The 12,780-nt window shown below is 40.4% G+C and overlaps 1 protein-coding gene across 4 annotated transcripts in view; it reads right to left on the bottom strand.

The window, feature by feature from the left end:
* zc3h11a (zinc finger CCCH-type containing 11A) overlaps window positions 1-12,780 on the bottom strand; it is a 33,614-nt gene that overhangs the window by 16,346 nt on the left and 4,488 nt on the right. For all 4 annotated transcript variants that reach the window (XM_052034547.1, XM_052034545.1, XM_052034546.1 and 1 more), the window contains 9 exons: window positions 12,405-12,524; window positions 11,477-11,600; window positions 7,216-7,431; window positions 6,184-6,297; window positions 5,493-5,573; window positions 5,247-5,369; window positions 4,256-4,345; window positions 2,441-2,536; window positions 450-515 (listed from right to left, as the gene is read on the bottom strand). In XM_052034547.1, the coding sequence (XP_051890507.1) occupies window positions 450-515; window positions 2,441-2,536; window positions 4,256-4,345; window positions 5,247-5,369; window positions 5,493-5,573; window positions 6,184-6,297; window positions 7,216-7,431; window positions 11,477-11,600; window positions 12,405-12,524 (1,030 nt within the window). The remainder of the gene's footprint in view (window positions 1-449; window positions 516-2,440; window positions 2,537-4,255; window positions 4,346-5,246; window positions 5,370-5,492; window positions 5,574-6,183; window positions 6,298-7,215; window positions 7,432-11,476; window positions 11,601-12,404; window positions 12,525-12,780) is intronic.

Here is a 12,780-nt window from a genome sequence, read left to right as displayed (position 1 = left end):
TAAAGTGGGTGCTTAAAGAAATGAGGATCAGAGCATTGTCTGAGCGATGTGGTCACAAAGTGGTTAAGCTTATTGGATTAGTATTAGAGGTCTGTCGATAGTTAGAAAGGAGTTCAAGTAAATAAGCAATCTGCAATAAAAAAAATTACTATCAATAATAGTGACCATAAAATACCAGGTTGCAGTAAAAATCGATCTGGTTCACTGATGTTCTTTATGGAAGGAAATTTGCTGTTGTTACCTGGCATTGCCCATGTGGTCTACAACCTTCTAAATACCCTGGAATATCATTCAGTTCAAGGGCAATAGGCATTGCAACCAACATCTAACAAATGCTTAAATAAAAACAAAAGTTGCCTGGATGGGTAGCCCACCCATGCGGAATTTGGTGGGGCAAATCCTTTAACATGACAGCTACAGGCAGAGTTCTAAACCATTTGACTACCTACCATGCTCTGTAGAGGAAACCTCTGCAGGCAGACCAAGCCTCTCCCTTATAGACCTGGGAGGTTGAGCTGAAACAGGAAAGTACAGACCTTCATGAGTGAGTCCAGGCAATAATGTCACATACAGGTGATTTTACTTGAAGGCATAAATGGGTCTAATGAAGATATACATTACAGTGGTTAAGAGGCAACACCAAGCATCATATTGACATTCACCATTCAATATCCGAGCTCTGTCTGCACCACTGGACACCCAGTTGTGGTACAGGTACATAGGGGTTGCAGGAAAAGAGAGACAAAAAGGTACCAGAATAATGTTAACTTATATACAGAACAAACAGATTTTCATTACAACAGTAAGCTGGGCCACTTAGGTTGGAATACAAGCAAAGAAGATTCCTCAACAGTGCAAGTATTTAGAAGGGTGTTCTCTGTACTGCTTAGAAACAGTGCAATTTAATTGGTTCCTGGAAATACTTTCCCTTATTTACTATTTATGAATTTATTCTTACGAATTAATTGAATCAATTCCAATGTGAAAGCAACCCATTATTATTTTCAGCACATGGAGATTAGATATTCTGTCAAATAGTACCACTGCAAAGTATTTAACAATGATACCAAGGTCATATTTCTTTCAAAATACAAGGCAGAACTTTTAACTTAAATTTCACCACTGAGTTGGTTGCAGGGACCACTGCTTGATAGCAAACTCAAAGCAATCAACAGGAATACATCATCGTCTTCTTAGGCAGTCCCTCGGGTTCAAGGAAGACTTGTTTTTACTTAGATTACGAAGTGACTGATGAGACCAATGTGGGAACTACACACTATGTTGCAGATAGGGCAGGTGGTGCCTGTTGGGACTCGTGCAGGAATAGTTAGTGAGGTGATGTTATATATGCCATGAGTAAAATTTTCCACTTTGACATTTATTCATTTTTGTTAAGACATACAAAGAATACATTTATTCTAAATGACATGGATAAATTTCAAAGTGTACAAGTTTCACTTATCACATGTAGTATATTACTTTTCAAATAAATAATGGAATATTTCTGAGGAAGTACATCAGGAGTTTATGGATCATTGTACTTTAATGTTTGTATTAAATAAAAACAATCGTTTTCACTATGCCTGAGACTGACTATTTTGTGGTTTTTTATTGAGTCTCAATCCATTTGAAGCCTATCACTAAGTATAAAAATCCCTACTGTTACCTATAATTTCAGGAAGAACTCATCATCTTGCCAGAGGGGTACACACATCAAGTGAAACAAGGTGAAAAAAACATTAGTTAAAAATTACTTTTTAAAATCAATTATTTCTTTGCCAGTATTAAGTTTTTCCAATTTATTGTGAGTCTAAGACAACAAGATTTCATTCCAAAATATTGGGAGCAATTTCATCAACTTGCCATTATTGTTTTGTTATTTTAAATCTTTAATTAAGCTCTCCATCATACAAAAAAAAGGTCTTGGTTTTAGCTGACCTGTTGATCGTTTCCATCATTCACTATTTTTTATTTCAGAGCTCTATTTTGCCTGCTTGAGCTGTTTAAATTGCTCACCCCCATTTGCAGTAATTTTCAAAAATCTCAATTCTACAATCAAGGCTTATTTACTGCAAAAACTGATGACCAAAGTGCCCAATTCATACAAGATTTCTGAACGTGTTGTTTTTTTCTACACTATTATTACAGATTGGACCCAAATCAACTGGAAAAAATGTTGGCTTAGTTGAACTCCATATGTGGATGACATGGTTTGCTTAGGCCCGATTGGATCTTCTGTAATCAGAGGTATTGGAATTGGATTATTATTGTCACTTGTACTGAGGTACAATGAAAACCTGGTCTTGCATACCATTCGTACAGATCACCTTGCCCTCTGGGTAACTAAGACTAATTATCATGTTATTAATTCACCACGGCTACTAAAATCATAGTCATGCAACAACCGATTAAATCCCAACTTGCAAAGCATTTTGGGCACCTTTCTGCATCGGCTCTTCAGGGCCATCTTCTGCTAGTATTTTTCTTTTGCCAAGTCTTTCAGAGAGATTGCGTTTTAAAGTTGGTTCAAATTCACCTTCAAAAAAAAAAGCAAAAAAAAGTAATTTTCACAAGATATACAAGCAATAATACAAAATGATACCGGCTAGGGAAAAACAGAGCCCTCATTTGGTTCAATCTGAGTAGCAGCATGGGAAATCAACTAAGGCACTTTAACATTTTAAATGGATGCGGGGATGTCAAGGGAACCACAAACAAGTTTCCTAATCTGGGAGAAACAGGTGCAGAGATGTATTCTTAGGCAAGACTATCTAAAGTAAGGACGCAAACATTATCCAGAAGATTAAAATGCAGGAGATCCATGGTGAATTGGCTGTTTGAATTCAAAATTGGTTTGCCCATAGAAGATGAAGAGCAGTGACCGACGGGACTTATTCTGGCTGGAGGTCTGTGACTAGTGGTGTTCCACGGGGATCCGTATTGGGACCTCTGCTGTTTGAGAGATACAAAATATAATTTATATCATATAAAAATATATTTAAATATAAATGACCTGGATGAAAACAGATGGGTGGGTTAGTAAGTTTGCAGACAATACAAAGATTGGTGGTGTTGTAAATAGTGTAGAAGACTCCCAAGGATACAGAGGGATATAGATCAGTTGCAGATATGGGCAGAAAAATGGCAAATGGAGTTTAACACAGCCAAATGTGAAGTGTTGCACTTTGAGAGATCAAATGTAAAAGGGACAGTACACTGTTAATGGCAAGACCTTTAACTGTGTTGATGTGCAGAGGGATCTTGGGGTCCAAGTCCATAGCTCCCTGAAAGTGGCTACAGGGGTCGATAGTGTGGTAAAGGCGGTGTGTGGCATGCTTGCCTTTGTTGGTCGAGGAACTGAGTTCAAGAGTTGGGAAGTTATGTTGCAGCTTTATAACACTCTGGTTAGGCCACATCTGGAGTACTGCACTCAATTCTGGTCACCCCATCACAGAGGCTTTGGAGAAGGTGCAGAGGTTTACCAGGGTGCTGCCTGAATTAGAGGGCATGTGCTATAAGGAGCGGTTGGACAAACTTGGGTTTTCTTCTCTGGAATGGCAGAGGCTGAGGGGAGATCTGATACAGGTTTATAAAGATTATGAGAGGCACAGACGGAGTAGACAGCCGGTATCTTTTTCCAAGGTTTGAAATGTCTAACACGAGAGGGCATGCATTTAAGGTGAGGGAGCAAGTTCAAAGGAAATATGTGGGACGTTTTTTTTTTAAAACAGTGGTGGGTGCCTGGAATACACTGCCAGGGTAGTGATGGAAGCAAATATGATAGAGGCATTCAAGAGGCTCATGAATGTGCAGGAAATGGAGGGATATGGACATTGTGTAGGGAGAAGGGATTAGTTTAGTTGGGCATTTGAATACTAATTTAATTACTTCAGCACAACATCGTGGGCCAAAGGACTTGTTCCTGTGTTGTACTATTTTATGTTCTATTATTTGGTAGTCACCAAATAATTGTTTCTGACCACAGAACTAAGAACCCAATGAAAGCCTTTGCAACTAACCCCACTATCCAAGAACCACAATGAGGATCCAATTACTTGAATGTGCTGCCACTTTTCCTACATTTTACTCCAAGCATGCTTTCAAGTCATTAGCTGGGAAAAGTTCTGGAACGCCCCAGATTGTGAAGGCACTATACCAATGAAACCCGATCTTTCCTTCAGTGAAATGACGAGATGGTTGGAAATTTTCAACCTTACTACTTTTGCCCGCAACGCAACTGTTGAATGGAAGATACCTTTTAGTGGAACCTCTTCAGACGTATCCTTTGGGGTCATTTTCTTTTGACCAAGTCTTTCTGCAAGACTGCGTTTAAAAGGTGGTTCACCTTCATTAGTGGAGAGGAAAAAGAGACAAAATGAAAAAATTAAGCTTTGTATCAAATAATCAGCAATTTGGCCTATCTTAAGTGGTCCACAAAAGCAGCGACGTCATGCTTTCAGGTGTCACATGCTGGATGTCCTATCCTTCTTCCCACGTCAATTACCTCAAATAAATGTAGTCACACATCACTTTTTGCTCAGAAGATAAACAAGGAACAGTGGGGATCAAATTAATATTGGGCATCCACACAAATATTGGCATGAAATGCATCCTTGGCATATTTTGCTTGCCTGCTTACCAGAGTCTGTAGCTGCCAAGATAGTTTCCAAAGTATATTCAATTTTTCTAACTCAATCATAACTTGCTCATCTTTACTTGCATACATAAAACTGACAGAAACTATTCTATTGGAAGACTGTAGTGAAGAACACACCTGACATATAAAGTATGGAGTGATACAGTACTGAGGGCAGCCATTCAACTCCAAGTCTTTCCATTTTAAGTAATTACCCAATACATTTTTTAAATTACTGAATCTGCTCCCAAACTACTTCTGGGCAGTGCATTCCAGACAGTCAAGGGCCAAATTCAGTCAAACTAGCACAATGATGAAACACGGTATCAATATCTCCTGCTTGACAGTAAAAATTACTAAAAAATGGACAGTGATTTAATGATTGTATCAAACTTTAAAAATCCAAATATTATGAAATGTGACCGTGAAAAAAAGTTATTGTTCAAAGTAGAAGTTTACTGTTTACGAAGAGTTCTCAGTGTGCCTGTTGGTTGGAAATGATTGCAGTGGATGCTATAAATTATTCAATGAAACAATGCCATAGGATAAAACTTCTTCCATCTTGCCATGAAATTCCATTTAAAATATTCACACTAAGTAAATCGCGTACATTTCTTTGGCGATAACGTCACTGTCCGGAAGACAGTTCTCACATTTTCCTTTTCAATGACTAGGTTTTCACGATTCTGTTCCACCTTTTGGACTTGTGTCACTTGGTGTACAGTGGGTTCATCTACGATTAAAATAAAAAGGGACAAGGTTGAAGAATTACAAACAGGAGGTTTACTTCACCCCACCCCCCAGCATCCTCGATACCCCTAAAATGCTATCGTTAGAGAGGCCCCGGACTACTTACCCATCTTCTTAGATTTCTCCTTCATGGATTTCTTCCGTTTGATCTGTTCCAGGGTTTTTATTCCAAAATCCAAGCTGTCATCTGGTAGAAAATAGGATCTTTGTTAGTACCACAGTATCCTGTATCTCAAAACCAAAAGCAACTCAGTCACCAGACACTGCTCAGAGTAGCATTAGGCAGAGGCAATGAGCTGCAGGGCAGAAAAACACTAACATGGTCCTGAGTAACTTTGTTCTAACTTACAAAAAACAAAATTTTCCCTTGTAACAACCTATCATTCTAACACTGCACAAACACATTGTCACTTGATTAACACAACAAAAAACAAAACCATTGTAGGACGAAGTGCTGGGATTACATTCCATGCCTTTTAGGAAACCCTTCCTTGAAAAGCAAAACAAAAGTGCTGTCAGGAGAGTATGAAGCTTGTAGGTTGTAATCAAAATTCACAACAAATTTTGGACAGAAGTGTTTTACTGTGTAAATTAGGTGGAGTCAAGTAAAGTTAGTTAGCAAATTGCTCTCACTAGTTTCCCTTTCTGTCTTTGTGCTACATGCACTTGGTAACTTGAGGTCTGATCTCTTTTACAAATGCAATGACAACCTAGTAACGAGATACTGTCCATTGTCTGAAGTACAAATTTAAGGGAATAACAAGTGTCTAGTTATTTCTGGACTCATCCCACATTACCTTTCTGAACAGGTAGAGCCTGCCTTTTAGTCGAAATGATGCGGATGCCATTCTGCTCCTCCACAGTTGGAACCTGAGTGTTTTTATTTTCCTCTCCTTCCTCAGAAAACTGATCTGAAATTAGAGTTAAACTATTAGTGACTAACTCGGACGTACCAGTGAAAATGGTTTATCCTGCTATGGTGATTGACCAAGGAAACAAATGGATGTTCCTTCTGCTTAAAAAGATAGAAAACCATCCAAGAGCCAATTTCAAAATATTCATTGACTTCGTAAAAAAAAACAAAAGATATTGTGATACTGTTTTAAGTAGAAGGAATACAAAAGGCACATCTAAATGACAACATGGGTCACAAACAAAGTGTAAGTTTTGTGTTATAATATCAATATTCAGCCTTGGAATCTCACCATGCACCCTCCTTAATCTCAAGGATAACGCTCATAGGCAAAAGAATAGCAAAGCAAGAGGCATCTGTATGTCTTTTGCATCACATAAGGCCATTCTGCATATTGTGACCAAAATTGGGGCTTAGGTTTTTATAATTCTTGGTCAGTGGCCTGCAGGTTAGGACTCTTCAAACAGTCATCTGGCTACTTAAAAAAGCGTTGAGAGATTCTGTTTCCACTAGAGTTTTAGATAGGTCAATATTTTTCAATTTTTTTTCTCAATATACAGGCAAATTAATTAGAATGGACCTTCTACTTCAATATCCACTTGTGGGAGGAGACAGATACATCATGATTTATGCTAATTAAAGTATTTTATGCTGCTCTGATATTCAGCTCAAGACTTCAAACCAGCCGAAGTGAGGGGTGGATTTTCTTTTATTAATTAGTTCCAGAAACTGTTTTAAGGTCAGCTAATTTCTAGTTGATCCCTACAAAAATGCAGAGCTGCTGTAGCGTTGGTAGATGTAGGAAAGAAACCTGCACAGGGAAACGTACGAGCAAGTGGCAACACTTCCAAAAGGAGCAAGAAAACACAGGGAATTAAAAGGGCAGATTACTGAAGAAAAATCTTAACCAACTCACCATCATCGTCTTCATCGTCATCTGCTGCGTTGATAACCACAGGAGGGTGAGTGGGGCTGGGCACATTCTCTGAGGACTCCAGTTTCATTACACCCCGAACTTGTGGTGATGGATTAGATTGAATAGGAATCTTGGGCTGTTGTAACTGGTTGACGGGCAACTGAGGTGTCATAGGCTCTTCAGCCATCTCTGGTACTTCCTGTTTGGTTAGAACACCTGGAGCAAGTGAAAGTTGGAAGTTGTGATCAAGTATTAAACTGCTGATATACAAGAAACTGAACGTTGCAATGGGCTGCATCCATAGGAAATGGAAACATCATTACTTCAAGGTGGCCCTGCACCACATTCTCAATGGATTATTGGGTGGGGGGGGGGCATTAAATGCTGGCCTTGCCAGGACACCCAGAGTCCAGGAATGAATAATTAAGATAAATCACACAACATAATCAAAGACCCACCCACCCGGGTCATTCTCTCTTCTTCCATCGGGTAGAAGATACAGGAGCCTGAGGGCATGCAACACCAGACTTAAGGACAGCTTCTACCCCACTGTTGTAAGACTATTGAACGGTTCCCTTATACAATGAGATGGACTATGACCTTACGACCTACCGTGTTATGAACTTGCACCTTATTGCACTGCACTTTCTCTGTAGCTGTGACACTTTACTTGGTACTGTTATTGTTTTTACCTGAACTACCTCAATGCACTCTGTACTAACTCAATGTAACTGCACTGTGTAATGAATTGACCTGTACATTTGGTTTGCAAGACAAGTTTTTCCACTGTACCTCGGTACAAGTGACAATAATAAACCAATACACGGTGATGGCACAGCATGTAGAGCTGCCATTTCACAGTTCTAGTAAACCAAGTTCAATCCTGTGCTGTGTGGAATTTGCACATTCTCTGTGAGTGCATGGGTTTCCTCTGGGTGCTTGGGCTTCCTCCCACATCTGAAAGATGTAGGGGTTGGTAGGTCAATTGGCGACAGTAAATTATCCCTGACAAGTAGGTGAATAGTAGAAACTGAGCATTTGTAATGCACCTCGCATTCCCTTCAATAGGAATGCGAGGAGCATTACAAATAAAAGTGATTAATGTAGGATTTTTGCGAATAAGCATTGATGGATGGCGTGAGCTCACTGGGCCAAAGAGCCCGTTTCCATGCTGTATAACTCTATGACAACCACACTTCTGACAGTTTAAGTATTAACCAGGTTTTCAGACAGAAGAAACATGTTCTGTGGTCCAAGGATAAATACTTTGATCACAGTGTAATTTCTTGAAATATGAGGTAGTAAAACTTAGCATTTATTATGGACAGTTTGCTGCTATCCACTGTTCTCAATATCTCAAAATTAATAAGGGATACAGTTGTGCTTCATAAGTTTTTTCAGGTGGCTGAGTTGATTAAAAAAAAATACCTGCATGCAGAATTTCTCTTTTTAAATAGACACACACACACACAGGGTGTGGACATTGTCAGCAAGCCCAGCATTTACTGTGTATCATTAATTGACCTCAAGAAGATGGCATTGAGCCATGTGTTTGAACTGGTGGTGCCATTCTCTTAAAGTACTTTGAGTGCGCTATTGAGAAACAAGTCAGTTTGACCATTGTTAGCTTCTTTGTGAAGTATCACTTCATATTTCAGTTGGTGAGATGAGTGGCAAAAATCACATTATTTACATAGATGACCAACAGGCCAGTAAATTTGTACTCAGTCATGCCATTACCGGCTTTCAGTTTTTTTGTAGGAAGTTCTACAGTTTTTCACTGAAAGCCAGTAACGGCATGACCGGGTACAAATTTACTGGCTTGTTTGTCATCTGCGTAAATGACATGAGTTTGTCACTCATCTTGCCAGCTGAAATATGAAGCAATATTTCACAAGGAAACTGCATCATGGCAAAATGATGGTATTAGGCAGGAAATTGGGAGTGTAAATTGGGAACAGATGTTCTCAAGGAAATGCACAGCAGAAATATGGAGGTTGTTTAGGGACCACTTGCACGGGGGTTCTGGATAGGTTTGTCCCACTGAGACAGGGGATGGATGGTAGGGTGAAGGAACAATGGTTGACAAGAGGAAGAAGGAAGCATACTTAAGGTTTAGGAAGCAAAAATCAGACAGGGCTCTTGAGAATTCTAAGGTAGCCATGAAGAAGCTCAAGAAAGGATTTAGGAGAGCTATGAGGAGACATGAGAAGGCCTTGGTGAGGAGGATTAAGGAAAACCCCAAGGCGTTCTACATGTACGTGAAGAACAGGAGGATGACTAGAGTGAGGGTAGGACTGGTCAGGGATAATGGGGGAAAACATGTGCCTGGAGGCAGAGGAGGTCCTTAATGAATACGTTGCTTCAGTGTTTACCAGGGAGAGGGACTTTGATGAACGCAAGGTCAGCGTAGAACAGGCTAAGGTGCTGAAGCATGTCGAGGTTAAGAAAGCAGAAGTGCTTCTAAAAAACATTAGGATAGACAAGTCCCCAGGGCTGGACAGGATATACCCCAGAAGAGAGGGAAGAATTGTTGGGGCATTGATAATAATTTTTGCATACTCCCTGGATGCAGGAGTGGTACCAGAGGACTGGAGGATGGCAAATGTTGTTCCGTTGTTCAAGAAAGGTAATAGGGATAATCCTGGGAATTATAGACCAGTGAGTCTTATGTCAGTGGTGGGCAAACTATTGGAGAGGATTCTTAGGGACAGGATTTACAAGCATTTGAAGAAGCGGTCTTATAAGGGATATCAACATGACTTTGTGAGGGGCAGGTCGTGCCTCACAAGACTAACCGAGTTTTGAGGAGGTGAGAAACATTGATGAAGGCAGAGCAGTGGATGTGGTGCATATGGATTTTAGTAAGGTGTTTGACAAGGTTCCCCATGGTGGGCTCATCCAGAAAGTCAGGAGGCATGGGATCCATGGAAAATTGGCTGCACGAATTCAGAATCGGCTTGCCCACAGAAGGCGAAGGGCGGTAGTGGATGGAGAGTATTCTGCCTGGAGGTTGGTGACCAGTGGTGTTCTGCAGAGATCTGTTCTGGGACCCCTGCTCTCTGTGATTTTTTTTATATAGATAACTTAGATGAGGAAGTGGAGGGGTGAGTTCGTAACACAAAGGTTGGAGAGGTTGTTGATAATGTAGGTTGTTGTTGTACGTTACAAAATGGGATATACACAGGATGCAGAGTTCGACAGAGAAGTGGCAGATGGAGTTCAATCCAGAAAAACGTGAAGTGATACACTTTGGATGATTGAACTTGAAGGTGGACTACAAGGTTAATGGCAGGATTCTCAGCAGTGTGGAGGAACAGAGGGATCTGGGGTCCAAGTCCATAGATCCCTCAAAGTTGCCGTGCAAGTTGAGAGGATGGTTAAGCTGATGTATGGTCGGGGGATTGAGTTCAAGAGCCAGAAGGTAATGTTGCAGCTCTATAGAACTCTCATTAGACCACACTGTATTCAGATCTGGTCGCCTCATTCTAGGAAGCACGTGGAAGCTTTAGAGAGGGTGCAGAGGAGATTTACCAGGATGCCACCTGGATTAGAGAACATGTCTTATGAGGAAAGGTTGAGCGAGCTAGGGCTTTTCTCTTTGGAGCGACAGAGGATGAGAGGCAACTTTATAGAGGTGTATAAGATTATGAGAGGTATAGATAGAATGGGCAGCCACCACCTTTTTCCCCAGCTTGGCAATGGCCAATACCAGAGGACATCTGTTTAAGGAGAGTGGAGGAAATTTTAGGGGAGATGTCACAGGTAGGTTCTTCTAATAAAACACAGTGGTGGGTGCCTGGAATGCACTGTCGGGGGTGGTGGTAGAAGCTGATATAATAGGAACATTTAAAAGACTCTTAGGTAGGCACACAGATGCAAGAAAAATGGAGGGTTATGGGCTGTGTAGGAGGGAAGGGTTAGATTGATCGTGTTTATATAGGTCGGTACATCATTGTGGGCTGAAGGGCCTATACTGTGTTGTAATGTTCTATGCTCTAACATAGCATCAAATTCAAAGTTAAAATACAGTCTATGGCATAAATTGTTCCATGCGATTTGGGTGTCAGATTCAGCATCGGAGTTCATCCATACAATTGAAAATGAGAAAGATCTGATATACTGGCTTAACTGAAGATCTTCATTTTTCTGCATGATTGAAGATATGCTAAGAAGCACTTAAAAACAAACAGTAGGAACAGAATGGATTTCTAAGGAGGTGCAGGAAATGCGTTAAGATGCAATCAAGTAGCACACAGACCTTTTGTGGCAGGGATGAAAACGCCTTCAATGAAGCGAGGCTTGCTGTGGTGGAAAGCACAGTTCAGCTTTGTACAACCAGTGGGTTGCTTCTCCCAGTAGCAGGGGATTTCACTCCGCCTCTTCTACAAGAGGGAGAAAAAGAAGCCACTTTAAACAACTTCATATCCATTAAGAATACCAACCACAATCTAGCAATATTTCAGGCAACAAAGGATGATTCATCATATTTATAAGGGCAGTAGAAACAGAGTTAAAGGCAACCCCCATGTCATGGAGGGGTTGTGTTCCACTTAGTAGAAGTGGAGTAAAGGTCAAGAAATTATTTTAAGGAGCCGGCCATGCATACTGCGTCTCCCTACAAGGCAGCACTCCAGAGAAAATGCCTTGCAGATGAAGATCACTGCAGCGGTGCAGTCCAAGACGTCTGTTCACGTGTCCTTGGATTGGAGAGGATGTGGCAAAGGAGGGACTTGGCTGTGACTGCCAACCAAATCAATGCAGTGGTTTCATATCCAAATTTTATTGCTCCACAGTATTAACTAAAAATATTAATAAAATTTGTTTCTTTTGCATTTATTTTCCCCACATAAATTTTGTAAGAGCAAATTTTATCCTGTATCTCAAATTTTTGGCTAGTGTTTATGAATTCTGCAAGGACAAAATTTCTGTTACCTGAATGGCCTTAATGCAGGGAGTGGTGGGGGGGGGGGGGGGGGTCTTCTTATCAAAATGAATGGTAAAATAATTTGCAAAGTTATGGTGGAAGAGTTGGGGGTGGGGGGCGCGGGTTGGGTGCAGGGAAGAATTGTCCCAACTGAAGTGCTCTATAAAGAGAAGGCACAGATTAATTGGCAGACTAGCTTCCTTCTCTGCTGTAACAACTGTAGGATTTTGTTCAAAGAAAAAAAACATTCACATCAACTTACATCAATCTCCATGTGACGAAACTTGCAGACCTGACGGAAACATCGGCCTTCCTGCCATAAAGTACAGATGGTCTCACTGCCAAGAGCTGCTTCACAGTGACGGAATAGACAGTTGTCACCCTTTAAAAGCAAGAGTAGGTTTGATCAGAAAAGTAAAAATTACTCAGCTTGGTGTCTCATTAAGTGCTAAGGTTAAGTAAATTACAATGTCACTAATATATCCCAAGAACTCAATTATCATAGGCTGTTGTCTATACACATTTTTTATAATGGTACCTAATCACTGACAGGTGGCACATTATATAGAAAATTGAAGCTGCGTGAACTAAAAAATTGTTAAGAAAAAAAACATACAATGCTATTGGTGCCCATAACT

Source organism: Pristis pectinata, chromosome 20, assembly GCF_009764475.1.
Source record: "Pristis pectinata isolate sPriPec2 chromosome 20, sPriPec2.1.pri, whole genome shotgun sequence".
Classification (NCBI taxonomy): Eukaryota; Metazoa; Chordata; class Chondrichthyes; order Rhinopristiformes; family Pristidae; genus Pristis; species Pristis pectinata.
This window is presented reverse-complemented; position numbering and strand designations above follow the sequence as displayed.